Below are 23,428 nucleotides of genomic sequence, written 5' to 3' on the forward strand. Positions count from 1 at the left end.
GATTACAGTCCCGATCTTGTTGGTTATACCGATGCTGGGTATTTATATGACCCACACAAGGCTCGATCTCAAACAGGCTATGTGTTTACATATGGAGACACTGCCATATCTTGGCGATCGACTAAGCAATCAATCGTGGCTACTTCATTTAATCATGCTGAGATAATTGCTATTTATGAAGCAAGTCGAGAATGTGTATGGTTGAGGTCTATAATACATCTTATTCAAGACAAATGTCGTTTGAAGTGTGACAAACTACCCACAATTTTGTATGAAGACAATGTAGTATGCATAGCCCAATTGAAGGGAGGATTCATAAAGGAGATAGGACAAAGCAAATTTCACCAAAGTTATTTTTCACACATGATCTTCAAAAGAATGGTGATATCAATGTGCAACAGATCCGTTCAAGTGATAATATGGCTGATCTGTTTACCAAATCTCTACCGACGTCAACCTTCAAGAAACTAGTGTACAAGATTGGGATGCGAAGGCTCAAGGATGTGAATTGATGCTCTCATCAGGGGGAGTTAATACGTGTTGTACTCTTTTTCCCTTGCAAGATTTTGTCCCACTGGGTTTTCCTTGCAAGGTTTTTAACGAGGCAACCAAAAGGCGTATTTCTAAACATGTGTACTCTTTTTCGTTCACTAGGATTTTTTACCCATAGGGTTTTTTCTTAATAAAGTTTTAACGAGGCACATTATCTATGGACATCCAAGGGGGAGTGTTATAAGACAAATCAAATTATAGTGGATGTCTACTCTTCCTCCATGATCTTCTCAAATGCTTAATGACATATTCAATGACATATTTCTATGCTTAATGACATATTCAATGGCATATTTTTCTTCACTTTTCATGCCTATATAAAGGCCTTGTAATAGATAAGAAAATACACACAATTGAAGAAGAAAATATCTTCCTTCTCTTTATCTCCATTTCTTGTTCATGTTTTGCTAAATTGCTTTTATTTCATAACATGTCTTCATGTTTTACTAAATTGTTTTTATTTTATAACAATAAGTACCACTAATCCTTTTTTTTTTCCTTCTTCCCTCTGCAACTATTTCTTCTCGCTTATGATATATCAAACAAGTTTGAATGTTCTTAGTCATTTTAATTGCTTAAACTTTTTGCTTGAACAACTGTCATTTGGCAGTTATTATTAGTTTTTTCCTTATGCAGTCAACTTGGGACCATAATTTGTCTTCTTCAACTCTTTCCGCTCTATTCAACTAATTTCATTTTAATACTTACAAATAATTTGCCTTGTAGGTCTTCTAATACTAATGGTAAATGGAACGTATTACTTTTAGGAAAAATCTACGTAGTATAGCCGCTATATATATGTGTGTGTATGCACGTGCGTTGTACGTGTATTCCATATCCTCTCTATATATATATTGTGTGTGTATGCACGTGCGTTGTACGTGTATTCCATATCCTCTCTATATATATATGTGTGTGTGTATGCACGTGCGTTGTACGTGTATTCCATATCCTCTTTTTTTACAGAATATATATTAACAAAATTAGTTAATGCACACATTCCAAAATCATTTTGTTTAATTATAATTACAAATTTAATACACCAAAAGATAACGTTCTCGTATAATCTTGAGTTCTTTTATGAATAAAGTCAATAACATACTCTCTGACCAACTCTATATTTGTTCTTCTAGACATCACACTATCAATTAAATTTTAGTATATCTCCCTTTTGACATTTGATTGCTCCAATAGACAATATCGGAAGCATCATTCCTCGGTCAACTTTATACGATCAACTTTATCTTCTCAATATCCATTAATCATTACAAATGCGTCTTTGGCATAGTTGTCTTCTCAAAGGTTGATTGCTATTTTAGAATATTCAACCCACACTTTTAAATATCAATATTAAAAAAAAGGTAGGGAACGATAGTTAAAGTTCCTAGTAAACTTAAGAACACCTCTTTTGCTTTTATAAGGAGTTTTCTCGCGCTTGAACTTTTTTACTGTGGTCAAATCATGTTTCATATAAATATTTTGAACAAATGGCATTTATAAGAAATACAGTCGTATTGCATATGTCTAGATATTGTTAACCTCTCCATGATATAGCTTTTGTTTTATAAACATATTTGCATTGAATATAAATATTATTTTCTTTAAAATTAAACTTACATACTTAAAACTACATAAAAATGTATTATAACTCTAATACTTGAAAACTTTTAGAAAAAAAATTAGAATAAAAAATAATAATTATTTGATTCACAAAAATGTTATATAATTTCATCACCACAATTTGTTTGCTATAGGTACATTGGACTTAAATTTTAATAACTAAAGATTAAAGGCACATAAATTAAACTACGATAAAATTCGAAAGTAATGTATCATAATAGCAAAATAGCAAGAATGTAAAACATAAATAATTCGTTACTATAGGAACGTGGGTCTATTTTCTTGAGAACGAACAAAAAAGTAAGAAATTGATCACTGTTGAACATATCATCACCATGCTAAGAATTATCTGGTATTATTGGAAGATTGTTTCGTGCAAAGAGTAAATTCCATGTGAAAACTTTCGTTAGAAAAATCAATCTTGTAAATTGATGGTTTGAAATTAGAGAAGAAAGAACATCGTCATGATACAATTCAAGTAGTAGAAATAGCACCATTCAAAGTCATTTCCCAAGTACAAACATAGATAATTTTCTGGGCGCTAGACCTCCACATCCTCTCTTCTTCCCTTCAATTTCTTTGTTCGAGCATTCCCACACGTCATATGAATAACATCACCTTGTGGTATATTTAATTGGCCTTCAAAGACATTAGCACATGAATGCTTTCTAATTTTATTAAAAATGTGTAATAGTTGCAAGATCCATTATTTTAGAGAATATGTTACTCAAATAAATTTAGAGTCTAGAAATCTCATTTTTGAATTTCTAAAACACTTCAAGGTAACATTTTAGTTTTGAAGCAACACCAAAATATGCTAACTGATGCAATCGTTCAGATACTGCATCTACATAGAGTGATGAGATTATGAAAATAATGATAGTGGAGTATATGTAAGAACAAAAGTAGTTGATGGATCCACATTAACATATTGGGCACAGCTTTTCTTAATGGTTGTGACAGTTACGAAGGGGTACTGAGGTTTTTTTTGGCTTTAGCTTTTTTATTCAATTAAATAGGATATCTACTAAAAATAAGATAGGCATTTTTATAATTTAACTTTTGACTTAAGGGCTTCCCACTTTTAATATATATTAGTATATGTTTTTGTGTATTTTGACTAGCGGCTACGCTTATTTTTGGCCGACCAGCCAAATAAGTAAAAGCCCTAATTTTTATCCTAAGAATACCAATCTCCTCTTTTTGACATTTTCGCATCATACACATTTATAGCAAAAGTTATTTACGGAGTAAGAAAAATTAAATAAATAGGAATCAAATATATTCATCAATAAAATTGAAGAATGAAATAATTTTGAAAGTAAAACAAAAAAACAAAAAGTTGCCCCTAACTACTAATTTTTAGCTAATCAGAACGCGGAATTTGCTCGACAAAAACAAAACAAAACAAAACAAAACAGAGAAGACTCAAATACTCGAGGCGTGCACTTAAAATTTAAATAACAATGCTCAATATAATGGTAAATGTTACATCAATTTTTTAAAAGGAACTTCTTTATCTATGTTGTGAATGCATTATAATCAAAATTGAGAAAAATGAAGAGCTCCAAATTATAAGTAAATAACTTAAGGTGAAAACAGCTTAAGCTGAAAACGAACGGAAAGAATTATAAGTAAATATTAATAGCATGTTTGAGCGGGCTTCCTTTGGGCCGAAGTCTTTCCCGCAAGCGAGCTAGTGAGATTGACAAAACCCGAGCATACTGAAGACAAGCAATTAGCCAAAAGTATTTGTTTTTCCAAAATTAAAGTGTTTAAACAAGCTTTTAGAAGGAAAAAATAATATTTTGAGTAACAACAAAAGTAGTTTTTGAGAAGCAAAAAAAATAAAATTAACTTCTCCCCAAAAGCATTTAAAAATAAAATACACTTAGAAGCATTTTTTAAAAGCTTGGTCAAAAATTAATTGCTGCTTAAAAGTGTTTTTCAAATTAATTAAGCAAACACAAATTACTTCGAGCCTAAAACACTTTCAAGAAAAATACTTTTTAAAATAAGCTAAGTTTAGAAGCTTGGCGAAAACAGACTACTAAACAATACAAAGCCAATAGGGGCGAATCTACCTTATGAGGTAGGGGTGCCACACCACCCGCTCGCTTCGCTAAAATTCTTACTGTATACATAATATCTCTGTGAAGAAACTTATATATGGATAGAGTGACACCTAGAATTTAAAAGGTGAAAACGGGTGCCATTGGTTCAGCCTTCCCTTTGAAGGTTTTCCTTGACCTCATGAATGCAAGTTCAATTCTCTGTTGGAGCAGCTCCTTTAATTTTTCCTTTTTTCTACTTATTAAGATTTCCTTTATTTTCAGTTGAGCCCTAGAGCCTCACCTATTTTCCTTCTTTTTCGGTTCTTTCCCTCCTTTTACTACTTGCTAAGTCTCTCTTCTTCATTTTTTTAACTTTCGGTCCTCATTTTATTTCTATTATTATACCTTACTTTATGAACAATTATTTTCTATAGGTAATTTAAATTGATTTTACTTAGCATATAATTTTTTTATTTTTAATGAAACGATATTAATTTATATATTGGAATATAATTTGAGCAATATCTTCTATTGAATTTTGAAAAAAAGTTAAATGGCTTGATTGATAGTCGTTTTGAGTCGAATATCATATGTTGAAGATTTTTCTTTGAAAATAATTGTCATATAACCCAACAATTAAAATGGAAAAATAAATAAAGAACAATACAAGTAAACTAATCTAGTCAAACAAAGAATATATAGTGTAGTTAAACTACTCTTTAAGTAAATATTTATATTAGAGACGCTCTTTCATGAAACATTATTTTTCTTTTGCATTTTTATTTAAAATATGTTTAAATTAAGCGTTAAAATTTTGAACTAAAATCGAACTTATTTGCTTTGTGAATGAAAGACTTATTCAAATTAACCAAAAACTAAGCGAACCGATCCATTATTCCTAATCTGTCTTTACAGCTACTGACATATATACTATATGCATAACATGGTGGCACCCGCAACCTTCGAATCCTGAATCCACCTCTGAAAGCCAACGTAACCAATTACATATAACAAAGAAAATGATTGTATTTAAAGAATGTTTATGAAGAAAGTGAGGGAAGTTCCCGTAATTTGCAGTGTAAACTAAATACTGTCTTTCTAAAATCACCGGTCAATAGCAAAATTTAGAAACAGGAGAGTATCTATGCTAAACATAGATACAGGATATAGTATCTCTAGTCTAAATATGGAGGGAGCTAGTACAAACTTAGAGGGAAAGAATGATTTTCACCTGGTTAGAATCCTAAAATGCAACAAAACCACATTCCTGATAATTGATTGTACTTCCCATAACATTTCTATATTCTCTAGCTACCCTGCCAAGGGGGAGAAACTCGAGAGGCCAACGAAAATTACTCTCTCAAAGCAGCAATTTGCATTATATCCATTTCAAGAAACTTGTAAGGTAATTAGTTAAAAACCTTTGCATGCAAGAAACATCTAAAAACCTCATATTATCAACAAAAAGGAATCTATAGAATTTGGATGGTTCATATAATACTTGCTATGTACAAGAATCCAAGTTATGCAGGCCTCAGTACCCCGAGCAACCAGCTTGTATGGGGTATTTCCGTCGAGCTTTCTTCGATCACTCAACCACGATATCCCCTCAACTCAATGAGTAGTTATCCCATTTTAGTATTGTCAGTCCCTCATCTCTAGCTGAAGATCACCAATCAATGTACAATTCCATCACGATGATCATATTGGGCTCGCCCTCGAGACCTGCATCCACAATGCTCAGAATACATTGCTACAAGTGTGTCTAAATAGAGTAAGATAATCGAGAAATGAATGGAAGGACCTCCAGTGCAGAAAGTTGAGTTATTCATGTACTTTGCACTCTAGTTTCACATACTCTCTTTTGGACTTGGTGTTTGGTTTAAAGGGAGGTTAAAAACAATGATGTTGTATTAGTTCTTAGCGCTTTCAACTGCTAGAGCTGCATTCCTGGCGAGTTAGTGGACCTTAATAAATACTAATGGAAAGCTCGAAGTGATTTGCGCCCATAACTTTCATTATAGGTTTTTTCATTATATACAACCGACCTCCAAGTGCAACGACACTACAATTGTGGGAAGGGAAATTAATTTACTATCTCTTCAACTTTTTACACATCATATGGTCTGTGATAGTCTTCATAAAACAATACACATTTTCAAAATGTTCGCTGGTCAAGATTATCATTCACATGACTCTAAACCAATCAAGAAACAAGGTGTACAGCAGAGATAAAAGAAGGCATGTCACCTGATTCTGCGCACTTGCAGCAGCTGTCCATCGCTGAGGCTGTACTGTCACTGAACTATCACTGATAAAAGCTATTGTCCTCGACTCCTGTTGCCTGTAAGTGACAAGTGGAGGTGGTAGTTCTCTCATCACCCATAGCACAAACGCTGAAGGTACAGAAGAACCTGGAAAATATTTGGTCAGGTAACGAGTATTAGGAATCTGATGAGTGCCAATGCAGCAATCAAGTAAAAGTTTACTGTATAGCACCCAATTTACATCTCACAGCCACTCCAACTTTTACTAAATTCATACACACTTATATAACGTCATCAGTGGTGCCAACTGATTGTTAAATTGATTTCTTGCACCATGTTTAGTTCAAGCTTCCATCATCTAATTAAATTCAGTTAGTAGATCTTAGGTATAATTGTTAACAGCAACTAGCAGGTGGAGAGCAAAAATTTTCTTACTATAAGATTAGCAGAAATCCATTATACTGGTTGAGATGTCAATGTTATTCTCTAGAATCATCAACCTAAACCTTGATTAATTTGCATATTAAGTCCAGAATTTCAGATCATGTTGTAGTATCAAATAAGGATAAGTTATAAGAGTACCTATAAAATAATACAAAACCATGAGAAGTGATGTACAAACACCATTTATCTTCTGTCCATGCCAGTGAAAAAGAAGCTGCAAGATAAGGTATTATCTTTTAGAAACTTATGCATCCAAAACAAAAGACAATCTAATGAGACCAGCAGAAGACATACAGGTATATCTGTGAATATGGCAATAGAGGCACTTGATGTGAAACATAGAACAGAAACAACTGCCAAGCCTGCAACCTTCATTTGAAAGAAATACAACAAAAGCATCAAACCTCACAAGGAAATAATCTATCACAATTTGTGTCATGAGCACTAAATTTCAACAGGCAAAAAAAGGAGAAACATTGCACTTTATTCAAGCTGTCAGTTCATAAAACTAGAGCGATAAAAGATCTCAGTACGACAAGACAGAAGTTTTCTGCAGTCTGCAAATCATGATTCTGATTGGCATACAGAAAATGGTAGAGAAGCACCATAAAAAGATGAGTTAGTACCTTCCACATTTCTGATGAAGCCCTTTCAGATCTCACTTTGCTCATTTTCAAGAACAGTACCAGTCCTGCATAGCAAATGGACTTACGGTTATGGTCAAAAGACAGTTTAAATGGAAAACCTTCACACAAAATAGTTAGAACCTATACATAAGACCTAGTTTACAAGTTCAGCAGGTTCTTTTAGGACAACTGTTTCTTAAAATTCCAAACAGCTCGATGAGAGATGTCGTTGATTGGACAATCAAGATATATGTATCTTTCTTATGGTGAGACAGCACTTTTACCCCCTAAAATTATCAACCATCTATTATCTTATCGCTTTAACTATTTATGGAAAGTCCCCCCCCCCCCCCCACAACAGAGAGAGAGCTCTTAAACATTAGTCACAACCGTTAAGTGGCTCCCCACATCCCACCTACTGCAAACAACTCATATAGTATAACCAAGTACTGTACTCCAATCCAATATAAGATAAATATACTTTCTCACAAATAAATGCCCTCATCAACGGTTTGCAAATCTAGGTAAAAATAATGTCACACTGTATGATTTTGTAAATCAGTTCTTATCGTTGACTAGCATAACTCCGGTCTTTTACATCAGCTGATTCCATGAAGGAAGGGTGGATCAAGTCATTAGTTATTAAACAAGTACTGAAGTGCCCATAAGCTTTCATGGTGAGAAAAGGATTACGATGTATAGTAGCAATAAGTAAGATTCAATTAGTGAAAATGGCAGGATAACAATTTTCTGTGACGTGTGAACATTAATGTGGAAGCTCGTCATAAATAATCCATAGTGTATGAGATACTGACCATAGCATGCCAATGCCAATCCCAGCAGAAGAACTGCTATTGCAAAGAGATCTACATACACCTGGATGAAACTGCACTTCATCAATTATCAAGAGGAAGGTAGAGAAAGGTGTCAGGCAAAGAAAAAAATCACCATGAAACAGTGTAAATTGATAGTTTCTCCTGCAATAATTTAAACACCAAAGAGCAATATTCTAAGCAAATCAATAATAGCATGCTAATCAGATTAAGAATAAAAAGCATTTTACAAGAACTACCCTATCCAGACATATAACAGCAACCTATCAAGGTAATTATTACAGACAAAAACTTCGCACAAAATTAGATCATGCCTCCTTACTCGCGGGAACACATTCTCTCTTTCAATGAGATGCTCCACAGTAAATAATAACTAATTGCAGCTAAAAATGAATACGGAAGGCAATACAGAGAACCAACAACTGCTAAATCAATTGGGTAAAAAGAATATGCAAGAACAACAATAAACAGATACAGGTAATTAAAGAGCCATTGTCCATACCCGAGCCACAACAGAAGAATCGATAGGATTCTTTCCCCTCCCAATCCATATTAGTACAGCAGCTACCAACATTAACAGAAAAACTAACAGAGTAACCTGGTCAAAAAGCAAGTACATGAATTAAGAACAGAAATGCGCAAAGACATAAAGATACGAGGAGTTTGAATATGTCATATATGTAGAACATACATGCAATGTCTAAAAAAGCAGGGGCACAGTGGAGAGGGCCTCTTATAGGCATATCACCCACGGAAATTTTAATTTTAATATTTTCAAAAGAAATTATTAAAAATAATAATATGAAAAAATATACTAAAATTGGATATAATTCATAAGCAAAAAATGTAAAAAAATAATTAAGTACCAAGGGATAATAACACATATTTATTTCAATATAGTTTACCACCAAAATTCGAAGTTATAGAACAAAAAACATAGTTTCTATAAGTTAAAAATCATGTAAGTTATACTCAAATACTTGGAAGAAGATATTCTGAGTCATACGAGGCGGATAACGCAAAACATAAATGCATGGGGCTAGCCTCACATATTTGGCTGTTATCCGCAAGAGACTTTTCGCCACATGGCTGTCCCATTGCGTTTAGAGCCTGTGAAGAGTTGCTAGGCAAATCACAACTTTGCCTCTTAAACATTATATGCGTGTACTTTATTAGCTTTACCAGAGCCACAACTTTTTGGCGGCTTCCCACATTGACCGCACGAAAAGAGCAGCATCTTCGGCGACTATCAGCATTTGATTTTGGCTTATTCTTCTCCAACAAGGCTTCTCGAGGACTATACCCATCATCTTCATCTTCTTCATCATTTGACTGATGACAAAGATCAACCCTGAATTTATTTGCAGAAAAGGCATTACAAATTATTTTATATTTAATTTCTACATGAAGATTGACTTCATGTCTTAGACAAAGCCTTAAACCAAAATTACGGAAGGATAGATATAATTACGGCTATAGGTTGCAAAAATCATTTTACTGTATTGGGTTGACTAATATGAAGCATAACCAAATTCTTGACCTAATCTTCAACCAAACTAGAATAATTCATGTTGAACTTAAAGGAGCAATAGATTTTGGTCACGCCAACACCAGAATAACCATAAATGAAGTGATATAGAGCTATCCGCTTCATTTAGAAAGTTGAATAATAACTTTACATAGAATAGGCGGAAGAGCTACTTGGGCAATAACTTGGGGCACTTGACAAAATCTAAAAAAGGCTTAATACACAATTTGACACTTGTACTTGCACAGTCTTCAAATGCAGGCCTCCTAACTCCACAGGTTTTCAAATAGACACCTAAAGAGTCAAGTGTTTTAAATGCCTTTAACCATTGATCAAGCTTATGTGGTGTTGATTTGACCAAGTTGGACAAAGTGGGTGGAATACACACATATAAGGAGAGTGAATGTTGCGATATTGATTTAGTAAAGGCAAAATCGGGGGGTGATGAAGACTTGTGAAACAAAATTTCCCCACCCCCCTATTCTTTCGCCCTCCCAACTTTATCTTCATTCTTACTTTTCCCCTCCCTCTCTCTTGTTCTTTTTTTTTTCCTTCCATTAGCTTGAGGTTTTAGTTTTCTTTTTGGTGAATCCATGGCACTTGGTAGCTTTAGGACTTTTAGGGAGAAAATTTCAGAGACTTTTCTGGAGTTAATGCATAAGGGTTGAGTTCATGTCTTGGACCAAATCATTTTATATTTAATTTCTACATGAAGATTGAGTTCATGTCTTGGACAAAGCCTTAAACCAAAATTACGGAAGGATAGATATAATTACGGCTATAGGTTGCAAAAATCATTTTACTGTATGAGTTGACTAATATGAAGCATAACCAGATTCTTGACCTAATCTTCAACCAAACTAGAATAATTCATGTTGAACTAATGGAGCAATAAATTTTTGTCATGCCAACACCAGAATAACCACAAATGAAGTGATATAGAGCTAGCTGCTTCGTTTAGAAATTTGAATAATAACTTTACGTAGAATATGCGGAGGAGCTACTTGGGCAATAACTTGGTGCACTAAATAATATTTAAAAAAGGCTTAATACACAATTTGACACTTGTACTTGCACGGTCTTCAAATGCAGGCGCCCTAACTACGCCTTTGACCATTGATCAAGCTTATGTGGTGTTGATTTGACTAAGTTGGACAAAGTGCGTAGAATACACGCATATAAGAAAAGTGAATGTTGCGATATTGAACTAGTAAAGGCTAAAATTCGGGGGGGAGGGGGGTGATGAAGACTTGTGAAACAAAATTTCCCCGCCCCCCTATTCTTTCCCCCTCCCAACTTTATCTTCATTCTTACTTTTCCCCTCCCTTTCTCTTGTACTTTTTTTCCCCCTTCCATTAGCTTGAGGTTTTAGTTTTCTTTTTGGATAATCCGTGGCGCTTGGATTGCTTTAGGACTTTTAGGGAGAAAATTTCAGAGATTTTCTGAAGTTGATGCATAAGGGTTGAGTTCATGTCTTGGACCAAATCATTTTATCTTTAATTTCTACATGAAGATTGAATTCATGTCTTGGACAAAGCCTTAAACCAAAATTACTGAAGGATAGATATAATAGGTTGCAAAAATCATTTTACTGTATTGGGTTGACTAATATGAAGGCATAACCAAATTCTTGACCTAATCTTCAACCAAACTAGAATAATTCATGTTGAACTAATGGAGCAATAGATTTTTGTCATGCCAACACCAGAATAACCACAAATGAAGTGATATAGAGCTAGCTGCTTCGTTTAGAAATTTGAATAATAACTTTACGTAGAATATGCGGAGGAGCTACTTGGGCAATAACTTGGGGCACTAAATAATATCTAAAAAAGGCTCAATACACAATTTGACACTTGTACTTGCACGGTCCTAACTACACGGGTTTTCAAATAGACACCTCAAGTGTTTTAAATGCCTTTGACCATTGATCAAACTTATGTGGTGTTGATTTGACTAAGTTGGACAAAGTGCGTAGAATACACGCATATAAGAAAAGTGAATGTTGCGATATTGAACTAGTAAAGGCTAAAATTCGGGGGGGAGGGGGGTGATGAAGACTTGTGAAACAAAATTTCCCCACCCCCCTATTCTTTCCCCCTCCCAACTTTATCTTCATTCTTACTTTTCCCCTTCCTTTCTCTTGTTCTTTTTTTTTTCCTTCCATTAGCTTGAGGTTTTAGTTTTCTTTTTGGTGAATCTGTGGCGCTTGGATTGCTTTAGGACTTTTAGGGAGAAAATTTCAGAGACTTTTCTGGAGTTATTGCATAAGGGTTGTTTGACTTTCTCTAAGGTATTTTTACCATTGAAACCAATTTATAGAAATATAGAGCAACTTGTTTAGAATTGGGTTTTGAGGAAAATGATTTTGTGATGGGGTTAAGGCCTAAGGGGGAAAGCAATTTGGCATTGCTCTGGTTGAGAATTGCATTTTGTGCAAAACTTTGAGAACTTCGATAGTAAACCTTTCTTATCTAGTTTCAGCTGATCCTTCAGAGTTCTGTGGGGAACAATTACGGAAGAAAAGTCGAGAGAGAGTTTCAAACCTCAACAACTGCGAACCACGTTCTAAACCTGCGCCACTGGCCCAAGGGATTTCTTGGTTATCAAAAAAAGAGAGAGATACATGACAACTTTGTTGATTTTAGACCGGACGGATCTATATGACTAGCTCAAGTAACTGCTATTCACCAAAAGAGGATTATGATTTGGTCAACCACGTTCTAAAGTTCGATAGCAGTGTCTTAATGAATTGCTGATTTTGGCAGCTCACTGATAAAAGTAACAGATATCACTTCTCTGCCCAAGATTATTTTCGGGAAAGAGAATGACTGGAGAAAAAATGGGAAGTTCACGATACTGATGCCCTCATTAAATTAGTTTCTTTTCCTCAAATGTGAAACAAAGAAAAGAAAGCAAATATTTAGATTCACAAAGATAATTTTCACACATTCAAACACAGCAAACAGGCGGCGAACTTACCAGAATGAAAGGAGAAGAAGAAATGCAGCAAGGAAAAGAATTTTGGGGGAAGCTGCAAATATAGCTGTGTATTAGTCCTAATTACAAAAGCATCAGCTGAAAAGAACATGGTGGGTTTGCACATACCCATAACAACAAAACCACAGAAGTGCGACCAGCAAAGCCAACCCTTACAAGCGGCAACAAGCGACAACACAAAATAAAGGAAATAACCTGCAAGAGAATAAAGTCAATGACCCATTCATACTAGTTACTAAACTCTTATAGATTACTTACTGGAGATGAAATTTTTTTCATCATTATGAAATGCACAGGAAGCCCAAAAAAAAAAAAAAAAAAAAGCGAAAAAAAAAATAAAGGCAAGGCAAGGTAATAAACGAGATTATACCCACGTGCACAGGTGCTTCATCAAAATTTCATGTTCAAATTAACTATACTCTTCGCATTTACCCTTCTTTCTACCAAACAAGAAGCTAGCTGAACTTTTATAGGGTGTATTAGCAGACTACCCAAAAGAATGCACTTCCCCAAGTACTATGGCTAATATGTTATACAAAGAGAGAAACAAAAGGAGAAGAGCTCTCGTACTAATGGTTAATGATAGCATGCAAGAGGACTCTAATTATAGGAGTTTTGAGCTTCATGATATAGAGAGTTTACAACTTATTGGCATTATAGTTAATATGACATAGCATTAAACTACACCATATTCACAATAGAATATTCGCAATGATTCTCTTCACTTTAACACGTCCTCTCAGACTCAAGGAGGAAAAATAACATGAACTTGTTTATTTCGAAAACAAGATATGCTACAAAATCACTTTAAGATATTTTCCGGTGTCACCGGAGAAGTGAACAATCACAGAAAAGAAAAGTGGTGCTGAAACCCTTTTCTCCGAGCCATTAATAGCAAAAAGAAGGAATTTTCAAAAAAGTGCTTTTTTATTAATGAAGTCTTGGAGAAGGAATTCAAGTTGTGCTGACAATGTCTTGGAGATTTTTCGCACCACACCTCTTGATAGAGAAGAAGATGTGCTTTTTTGTAGTACCCACGGAAGATCAATTCTCCATCAAGAGGTCTGGTGCGAAAAATCTCCAAGACATTGTCAGCACAACTTGAATTGGCAACTTAACAGTAACCAAAAACAATAATAACGCTCAAAGGAGGACTCAGTACCACACTCTATTACCATGAACGGAGAAGAAAAACAGAGACAAGGAGACTTGTTGAAACAGTAACCGAAGTTCAAGTTCGTAGGAGGGACCTAATACAGTGTCATTGACTAATGGAGACGATGAGAAGAGTTAAGACTTGTCAAGAATAATGACAAAAAGTTCAATATTTAGAGGAGAGATTTAACACCTAGTTTCCAATACGATGAAAGAGAGGAAAGGGACCTTTACAGAATGTGCTATAATTTTCAATATCTAGACTCTGTTATCATGAGAGGAAGGAGCGGACCGGACTTTTTTGGAACATCCACATGAATTTAAGAGTGGTACTGCTAGAACTGTCGCTAGAAAGGGATACGAACAGTAAACTCATGAAACGAAGGAAAAGCTTTTACCAGACAGGTGGCATAAGGCTTGCCCAGAGTTAGAAGACACTTAAATCACTGAAAATAAGAGTGGTGTAGCTAGAACAGTCCAACTCACAAAGATAAGAGGTATAATTTTTCTAACTGTTCATGCCTGAATTAATCTCAATGCCTACTTTTGTTAAAAGCTCCGCTGGCACGAACTTAAACACCAAATCTTAGATGTAGTGCAAGCCAGCTGGCCAGGCACTTTGCCTCGCTTAGACAACACTTCAACGTAAGCACCAAAGTGTTAGGGGCGTGCTTTATTGTCTATGGGATATATCTTGCTCAGCTGCGCAATAAAAATTAAATATAGATAAGAAATAATATATTATTTTGCTAAGAAAAACATTACAAATGAATTGCTACGGTAAGGAAAAGAAATTACAAAATTTAGAACAGGCGAACTAGTCGCTAAACTTGAATAGAAACTTAAAACAGCAACTTTGCATCTGAATTAGAAAACTAACATGATCTTTGAACTTAATTTACATCATTTTTACATCATATATTTCATCTAGTAGTAGCTCTTTCAACTCATTTTGTCTATGTAAACGTTGTTTGTTTATGGTTATTTTGATAAACAAACCCAGGAAGCACTCAGCAAAAACAATCCGTGGATAGACCAATAGCTATAGAGAAACTAAGATGCTTACCCAAATTTGAAGATCCAATCATCAAGTGAAATACCTGCAATTGCATAGTGAACTCTAGTAAGCATGATCTATAATTAGCACTGTGAGAATGCACGGGAGAAAAATCTATTTTTTAACAGTGATACCCTATATATAATACATGTAGTAGGGACTAGGACATATTCTACTCCTACTACATATGGGACTGAGATATTCTACTCCTACTACGTATGGAACTAGGACTATTTACACATAACTATCTAACACTCCCCCTCAAGCCGGTGCATACAAATCATATGTACCGAGCTTGTTACATATGCAACCAATACGAGGACCAGTAAGGGACTTGGTGAAAATATCTGCAAGTTGATCATACAAGGCCACTAGACTCTCCCTGAACAACAAAACCATGTGGTTGCTGATAAACAGAAGTTGGCCGAAAAGTCGCCGGAAAAATTTGAAAATAGTGAGACTAAGCCGAATTCCACACTACAAAATAGATTCTAAAACATCAACAGAAAACAGAAACTTTTCTGGAAATTACTGTTCACACCGAGACATCACTGTTCACGCCGGAAAAGTGCACTGTTCACGCGACGAGGAGATAACCCAAATCAATCTTGAACCGTCAACCGGAAAGACGCACAATGACTGACTTTTCAGTTCATACGGGACTGGAATTTCTGGGGTTTGGTCGCACAAAGGTTTCGGATCTGATGGTGGTACTGGTAAAACCTCCATCGTCCTTGGGATCATCTATAGACTGAGCTTGCACCAAGAACTGCGCGTAGACACCCCTAATCTTAAACACCAAAGGAGGGATTCACTTTAGCAATTAACAAGAGAATAGCAGTATACAGAAAAGAGTTCCGGTATACAGAATTCAGAAGCAACATTGAATATTATCAGGGTGTAAAAACATGAACACTTTAAGAGTTACACTATTAACTTTGTGGTCAGAATCCAAACACAAGGAGGTAGACTAGTGCAAGCACTTATAGTATCACTAACCCTTAGCAAGTATCAGAATACTTAAGGAGACCATCACACATATGTAAAGGAAAGAGAATTTGTGGCAAGCTGTCAATAAGGCCACTAGACTCTCCCTGAACAACAAAACCAGGTGGTTGCGGATAAACAGAAGTTGGCCGAAAAGTCGCCGGAAAAATTTGAAAATAGTGAGACTAAGCCGAATTCCACACTACAAAATAGGTTCTAAAACATCAACAGAAAACAGAAACTTTTCTGGAAATTACTGTTCATACCGAGACAAAACTGTTCACGCCGGAAAAGTGCACTGTTCACGCAACGAGGAGATAACACAAATCAACCTTGAATCGTCAACCGGAAAGACGCACAGTGACTGACTTTTCAGTTCATATGGGACTGGAATTTCTGGGGTTTGATCGCACAAAGGTTTCGGATCTGATGGTGGTACTGGTAAAACCTCCATCGTCCTTGGGATCATCTATAGACTGAGCTTGCACCAAGAACTGCGCATAGACACCCCTAATCTTAAACACCAAAGAGTTATAACTCGAGCACACGGCAAATACCATGATGGCTAAGTGACTAGGCTAGATTTAAAATCCTAAAGTTAGGATTTTCTGTTCGGCAGAGGGATGAGAGAGTAAAAGAGATACATTGAGAGACTACAACTGGATCCCATCGAAAAAGCAGGAGATTCGCCTGGTATGGTGCTAAAATTTAGAAAGCCTAGATGATCATCAGTAATTTGGCGATGCTTATTCAAAAGAAACTTTTAGGCAATAGTTATCAAGTTGTGGAAATGAAGGGAAAGGGTTTACATAACTATAATAATGGTGAAAAAGAATGAACTTTTAGACCAGAATTGTAAAGGCATTTCGAGTTTAATTTAGCTTGTGAAGACCACCATTATGTCACCTGAACCTTAAATGCTAGCACACGGGTGTTGAACATTACAAGATGATGGTTTAGACATGAGTATTCAGTAGAATATCATCAACATGAGTTCTTGGACGTATATTAGCATCTTGTAACAGGCTTTATCGGATTAGCATATTTGCTATTCATAATTGGAAGTTGGAACTAAATAAAGAAGTTTCAGTGGAAAATTGGTTTTTTCCACATTCTTGACTAACTGCTTAGACCTCGGGAAGTTGCTTTAATTTTCTAGCAGGACGATAGAATGTTCTCACCCATCTCAGATACTAAAAAAATCAGAAAGAGAATTGACGATGAAATGCTTACTTTCTGACGAGTCCAGCCAATGTGTGTATTCCGAGAGTGAATTCTCATTAACTGGAACAATACATAAGCAAATTAAGTTGAGCAAAAATGTGATAACACAATCTACTAAGCAAGAAATAATCAGTAGCACACAGCAGATGTAAACTGTCATTAACAGCACATGAGCACGCTACTCTGATAGTGTAACACCAACATTATACAACCACAATAGGCACAAGCAGCAACCTCCAAAAAAAAAAAAAGCACCAACCTCTTGGTTTGCAGCAACCAGATGGCAGTAAGTTGTGGAATTTATCATAATCCAAGTATACCAAGGTTAGAATTAAGATTCTAGATTAATGTTTTTTCTTTTTCAGTTAAGTCTGTCAAAAAAAAAAATAACAAACACCAAGTCGGTGCCAAAAAGTACTCTGCTTGAGGCGTCCATAGTCTTTACAAAGGTTCTAGATTATAGTTGAATGCGGATTAGTAGTCGGCAACATCAAAATCTATCACAATCCCCCACAGCCTCCCTGGTTCTCAATTCTAGCAACTAGTCAAACTAAGCAATCACCTATTCAATTAAACACAATAATGTGATATATCAAGCAGGGATAATATTGGGTATGTTGTTGAAATGTGATATATCAAGTAGGGGGAAAGATTAACCACTTTGCTATTAAGGCATGATCTATTTTGGCCATTATGTTAAAAAATGATATATTTCCTCTCATATTGCCGCCTTTGCAGAAAGTTGCTACCATCTGTTTTGTAATCCAGTGTGTATTTCTGTAAAGTTGTTAATGTAGCATGTCCATTTGACTATCTTGGCATGAATGCTTATGTTTAGATTCAGAACATGGTGTATAAGTATTAGCTGATTACTTTGGAGTTCTCATCGGCAGTTCTTTTTTTCTCCGATAAGGTGTTCTCTTTGGCTGTTCTTGTATTGGTCATCTAGGTTTTCATCAAGATAAAAATATTTGAATAAAATTACTGAAACAAAACCCTAGTTTAAAAGGTCAATTCTCTCAAAAGTGATCCTATTCATGAAGCCATGGATAATATGGTTACCCATATTATCCGCCGGTTAACTCGTTTTTTATCCGTATTAAATATGGGTCGGGTCGGATAATTTATCCATTTTTTCATTACCCGTTTTCGACCCGAACCATATCCAACCCGACCCGCCCGTTTGCCACTCCTAAGCAGAATGACGAGAAAGGCAAGTTAGTAAAAGCCCTTTCCAAACTTTTAGCTTGACATGTAAGAACATTAATCAGGAAAAATCAAAATATTACCAAAAGAGAAAGTTAAAATGGTCCTTCCTTTTATGGGTATCAAAGATATAATATCTCCTAATTCTGGTTTCGCCAGCAATATAATCCTAAGGAACTTCAACATTAACTTTGCTCTTAAACGTGTTCCAATTATAGATATAAGATCAGTTAAAGAAACATATCAATCACACGACTCCATGATAATCATCATTTCTGAACATTGTTACAACTAAATGAGTGGAAAACAACATGCACACGGGTCAGACACATACCATTCATGTATTCTATACAAGTCTCTTTCTACCAAAACATCTTATACATGTATTCCAACGATCAGATGCTACAATGCTTTCACCACTACAAACCTTCACACAACTTAGCAAAAGTTAAAGAAGGTTGTTGAAACTTTACACTCTGTTTGATCGACATAAAAAGGGAATGATAGACAAGAAAGATAAGTACCACTCTCTTCCTTTAGTTAGAAAATCACAGAACCCTTCCAATTTCTTTTTTCATTTTTTCCAGCAAGCCAAAGTGGGACAAATAACCAAGTCACTCTAAATGATTTCCATCTTGAACCAATCAAGATACATGAGGAGAAAGACAAACACTTGTACTTGCTAACGAAACCGATCTGGCCTCTCTTGGACTAATTATAGAGTAAGCTTGGCGGGAAGCAACAATCGGGTAACAAACTCTTAGATAGAACATATGCTTATTTCGTGAAACTATACTTTGTCCAAAGTAGCACATGTCTTCCCTAGCTAGATTTATCACTTGGAGTAGTTCGAATAGGGGAAAGAACATGTATTTCTCATCATCAAATGATTAACCAAAACCATTATCCACCATGATCTTGGGATATGAAGTGGGACATGTCGGTTAATCTACATAAAGGCCGCGCCTGAAGGAAGAGGTAAAGAGTAGTTTGGAGATTCAGTTCAAGCCAGCATTAGCAACAACATGGATTAGGAAAAAATCCGTGCACTGAGTTATATTTTTACCATTTTAGCTTTTTCAAGTGTGCGCTAACAGCGCTATTAAATGTTTGCCAAATATACTAACTTTATGTTTTAACTTTAGCTGAAGATAAAATACAAAAGGATCACAAAATTCTGTTAAGATTACAGAATATCTCAAAAGGAAAAGCAAGGTACTCTCCTGTCTTAAACAAGAGATATTAGCTCTAAAAAATTGGCTACTTTTCAAAAAGCTTTCAGCTATTCTTCACAATGATGTCTTGCACTCTCAAGCAACAAAGAAGAGGTTTACATGTATCACAATCCAAATCTTTGGTTAATCTTTGATTAAGATTTCGTCGTCTTCAAATTGAATTAGTATTCCACAATCTCCTTGATTCTCCGAGAATCATTTAACAAAATAACTTCAGATATTTATTCGATTTTCAATCAAATGCTATGAAAACGTGGTACTACTATGGTATTTGATAAGCATTAGCAGAAATACATGACATGGTTGAATCCAGTGTCTGCTCCTAGCACAATCCGAATTTTGTCCATATTCAAGGACATAAAAAAACATGTTTACCTGAAGAAATGCCGAGTGGGTATAAGAATACCAAAAATTAAAAATTTTCTAATCCAGTTAGTATCGTAGATGGCATGAAACTACAGCACCAATCCTACTCGAGCCAGTGAAGAGGAACAATAATTAGTAAAAATCGTTATGTAGGTGGTATATGGCAGTCTCTGCATGAAAAATGAGTGTCTCTGCTTCAGAGAATCCATTTCCGGGGCAAGAATACATTCCTTCTCTTTGAAAGCCAAACATTTGGAACGTTAAATTACTCAAATTCAGCAGAACTATTCAAAGACTAATCCCCTTCTGTATGCTATTACAATAGAGAAGAGCACCACAAATGGCAAAAACTGTCTCAATAAAATGCGTACGCACAACCCCCAATAAAATTTAGAAGGAAAAAATACAATTTTTTAACCCCATTGTGACAATTGAGCTGACATTCCCTTAAAATTCAAGCATTATAAACCGAATTGACCACACAGACACTAGACACTAACGAGCCACGTCAAGAGTATTTACTAGTAAAAAAGACTCAATTTTTCAATCCAATAGCACAAACCTAGCCAAAACAGCATCCTTTCAAGTTCCATCACAAATAAAATTGATATTCAGAATCCATTAAAACCCTTCAAAAATTCCAGAAACCACAACCCGAAATCCCAATTGCAATACATTCATAACTTAGCACATTAAAAAACACTCTCCTTTCAGAATTCCAAGAAAAGAACAACCAACACAGCAATTGAAAGATAAAGACTGAAGCTTTAACAAAAACCGACAAATATATAACCCTCTGGAACAAGAATAAAGAAACAGTTACCTGAGCAAAAGCAAGAAGTGCAATAACGGCATCGACAGAAGCAAGAGCCACATTCACTCCCGTTAAAGCCTTAGGATAACAACTCCCTTCTCTCAACTCAAACATGTTCTTCTCCCAAAACCATCCACCACTGCCAAAAAACTCTCAACCCCTCTTTCCCCTTTTCTTTTATATAGAGAAATATATGTAGACACACAAAATGTTGATAAGCTTATATATGTATGTTGTACACACATACAAAAACTCGTGAAGAACTAAAAAAAAGAATGGTATGGTATGGTATCGAAAACGATATTCTCCCCTTTACTTTTTCTTTTTTCGCAGCCTCGATGGTATCTTTTCTTTGAATTTTTGGTGCAGATCTGCCCCTGGATTCTTACCCTCCAACACTCCCTTTATACCCTCGCCCTCTCTCTTTCTCTTTCTCTTTCTCTCTGTAGAAAAGAAAAGCAAGACAAGAGTTGAGTTGGCCCTTTGGGGACCGAGTACGAATCTTTGTCTTGATGCCACGCGGGTAGCTTTCAAGAATTCTTGAAATCAAAGTAAATAATTTGCAGTCATTTTTCTAAGTCGGGAGGTTTTCGGATCCTCCTAGTAAATTATGGGTGTTTGCCGGACGGGCGAGATTAGAATAGACTAGACTGGTTAGTAGGTTGGGTAATTCCGGATTTTAGTGTGCCCGTTCGGGTTCGGGTCTTCCCGTTGGAATCGGATCGGGTTTTTATTTTTATTTTTTAGTGTAATATATTTTCTTGTTCAATGTAATTGATGCTTAATTATTTACAGACTTTAAAATAATAAAATACGTATTTTAATACATAAAATTAAACTTTTAAACTTTAAAGTTTAAAGTGTTAAATTTGAATATTAAAATTTAAAATTTAAAATTGAAATTAAGTGGCTACATAAAATTATTTAATAAGACCAATATGTAAGGATCAAACTTCAAAGGCTTTCATTTCATATTTTCATTGCATAATAATACTATAAATTAACTTGCAAGTTCTATTTTGATTTTTTTATTTTTGAACTTGCAAATTAAAAGTTTACAACAATTAAAAGTTTAGTGTTTACTGCTGCCAAATGCCAATAAGAGCAAATTGTCTAATAAACTAGCACATTAAGCCTAACTAAGTCGAAAAAAATTCAAAATAAAATAAATTGTCTCAAATCAACTTAAATACGAATTCATGGAAGCCGCTCGAGACAACCCTTGATATGCCTCCTTAAACCATACGTGCCCTCCCTCTTTGGATGAACATTAAAGACTTGACCACAGTTCTTGCACTCTGCTTTGCGAACTGCTTCATTTTCTTCTACCACCTCAACGTGTTCTCAAAAATGTGAGCGCACTCTAGAAACACGGGGCATGATTGGACTTGAACCTAAAAAAAAATGATACCACGCTTCATTTGATAATTGTAATTTTGTAGTGGCTACCGTAAATAATTAATAAAACTTGAATTAATAATTAATTGAAAAGCAATTCAATAATCAAGATGAAATTGAGAGAGAATTAAAGTAAAAGATGAGATCAAGTTGTGAGAAAAAATGAAGAAGATGGGGGGCTATTTATAGTTTTTAAAAAGCTAAAATATAATTTATCAATTATTAGGGGCGGGGGCTATTTTAGTAAGGGGTAGACTGAAATGGCTAAAAATGACAATTGCCCAACGGTCATTTCTTTATTTTGACCGTTGGCAATTGTCAGAATTTTTTAAAAACAAATACAATTTATTTTGACCGCTTGGGCAATTGTCAGAATTTTTAAAAACAAATGCAACGGTAACCGAGTTGGAACCCGGTTAAAATCCGTGAACGGGATACTGGGCTAGTCCGATTTCGGTGCACCGGTACCAAAAAAATACGCCCCCGTTCGGAACAACCCTTACCCTAACCAACCAGTCCCACCCCTTACCGAACCGGGCTGAACCGGGTCGAACATGATTGTTAGTGGACTCATTAAGCTCGATTAACACCTTTATAATAAATATACAACTCTTTGAAGTAAAATGGTTAGAAATGGGTAAAGGATCATTATAAAAAGTGTAAATGCTTGATTTTTATTTTTTCTTTTACATTATATTTTAAATAATTATTTTGTATGGTTTGTAGAATTTTAGAATTAGTTTTTAGTTTAATTAGTTTGTTAAGGGGGTTAAGGGACTGTGAATTCTATTTTAAAGACGAAATTGGCCCAAATTTGGACAAAATCGACGGTCCAGACCTTGTCCATATCATTGGTCTAAGAGATGTCCAAAATGACGTCGTTTTGATAAGTGAGGCGAGGTTAAATCTCATCCATTCAATCTAATTTGATCCAACGGCTCTCCTTCCTCATTATCTCATGTATTTAAAGCCTTCATTCCCCAAAGTTTCGCCCCATTTGCCCCTTATTTCCCCTTCTCTTTCTCCTCACTTTCTCCCCTCTCCCTCATACCAGCCGTCCGT

General features: G+C 35.2%; 1 protein-coding gene across 1 annotated transcript; it reads right to left on the minus strand.

Moving 5' to 3' along the window:
* Positions 1-5,578: 5,578 nt before the first annotated feature.
* On the minus strand, positions 5,579-21,416 carry LOC107815596 (tobamovirus multiplication protein 1). The gene is made up of 13 exons (XM_016641205.2): positions 20,978-21,416; positions 17,357-17,407; positions 15,146-15,179; positions 13,033-13,119; positions 12,907-12,958; positions 9,579-9,747; positions 8,899-8,994; positions 8,379-8,439; positions 7,564-7,628; positions 7,232-7,306; positions 7,076-7,151; positions 6,477-6,640; positions 5,579-5,951 (listed from the first exon to the last, which is right to left on the minus strand). Exons 1-13 carry the CDS (start codon positions 21,080-21,082, stop codon positions 5,928-5,930), a joined length of 1,059 nt encoding a protein of 352 aa, XP_016496691.1. The 5' UTR covers positions 21,083-21,416; the 3' UTR covers positions 5,579-5,927.
* Between the last annotated feature and the right edge of the window lie 2,012 nt (positions 21,417-23,428).

The sequence above is a fragment of the Nicotiana tabacum genome, chromosome 17 (genome assembly GCF_000715075.1).
Source record: "Nicotiana tabacum cultivar K326 chromosome 17, ASM71507v2, whole genome shotgun sequence".
Classification (NCBI taxonomy): domain Eukaryota; kingdom Viridiplantae; phylum Streptophyta; class Magnoliopsida; order Solanales; family Solanaceae; genus Nicotiana; species Nicotiana tabacum.

Bases quoted from the DNA above. Each gene is read 5' to 3' on its own strand.
- LOC107815596 (XM_016641205.2), bottom strand. From the start codon at position 21,082: ATGTTTGAGTTGAGAGAAGGGAGTTGTTATCCTAAGGCTTTAACGGGA. The intron at 17,408-20,977 runs GTAACTGTTTCT...GTATTGTTCCAG, and splicing joins CACTTCTTGCTTTTGCTCAG to TTAATGAGAATTCACTCTCG. The intron at 12,959-13,032 runs GTATGTGCAAAC...CTATATTTGCAG, and splicing joins CTGTGGTTTTGTTGTTATGG to CTTCCCCCAAAATTCTTTTC.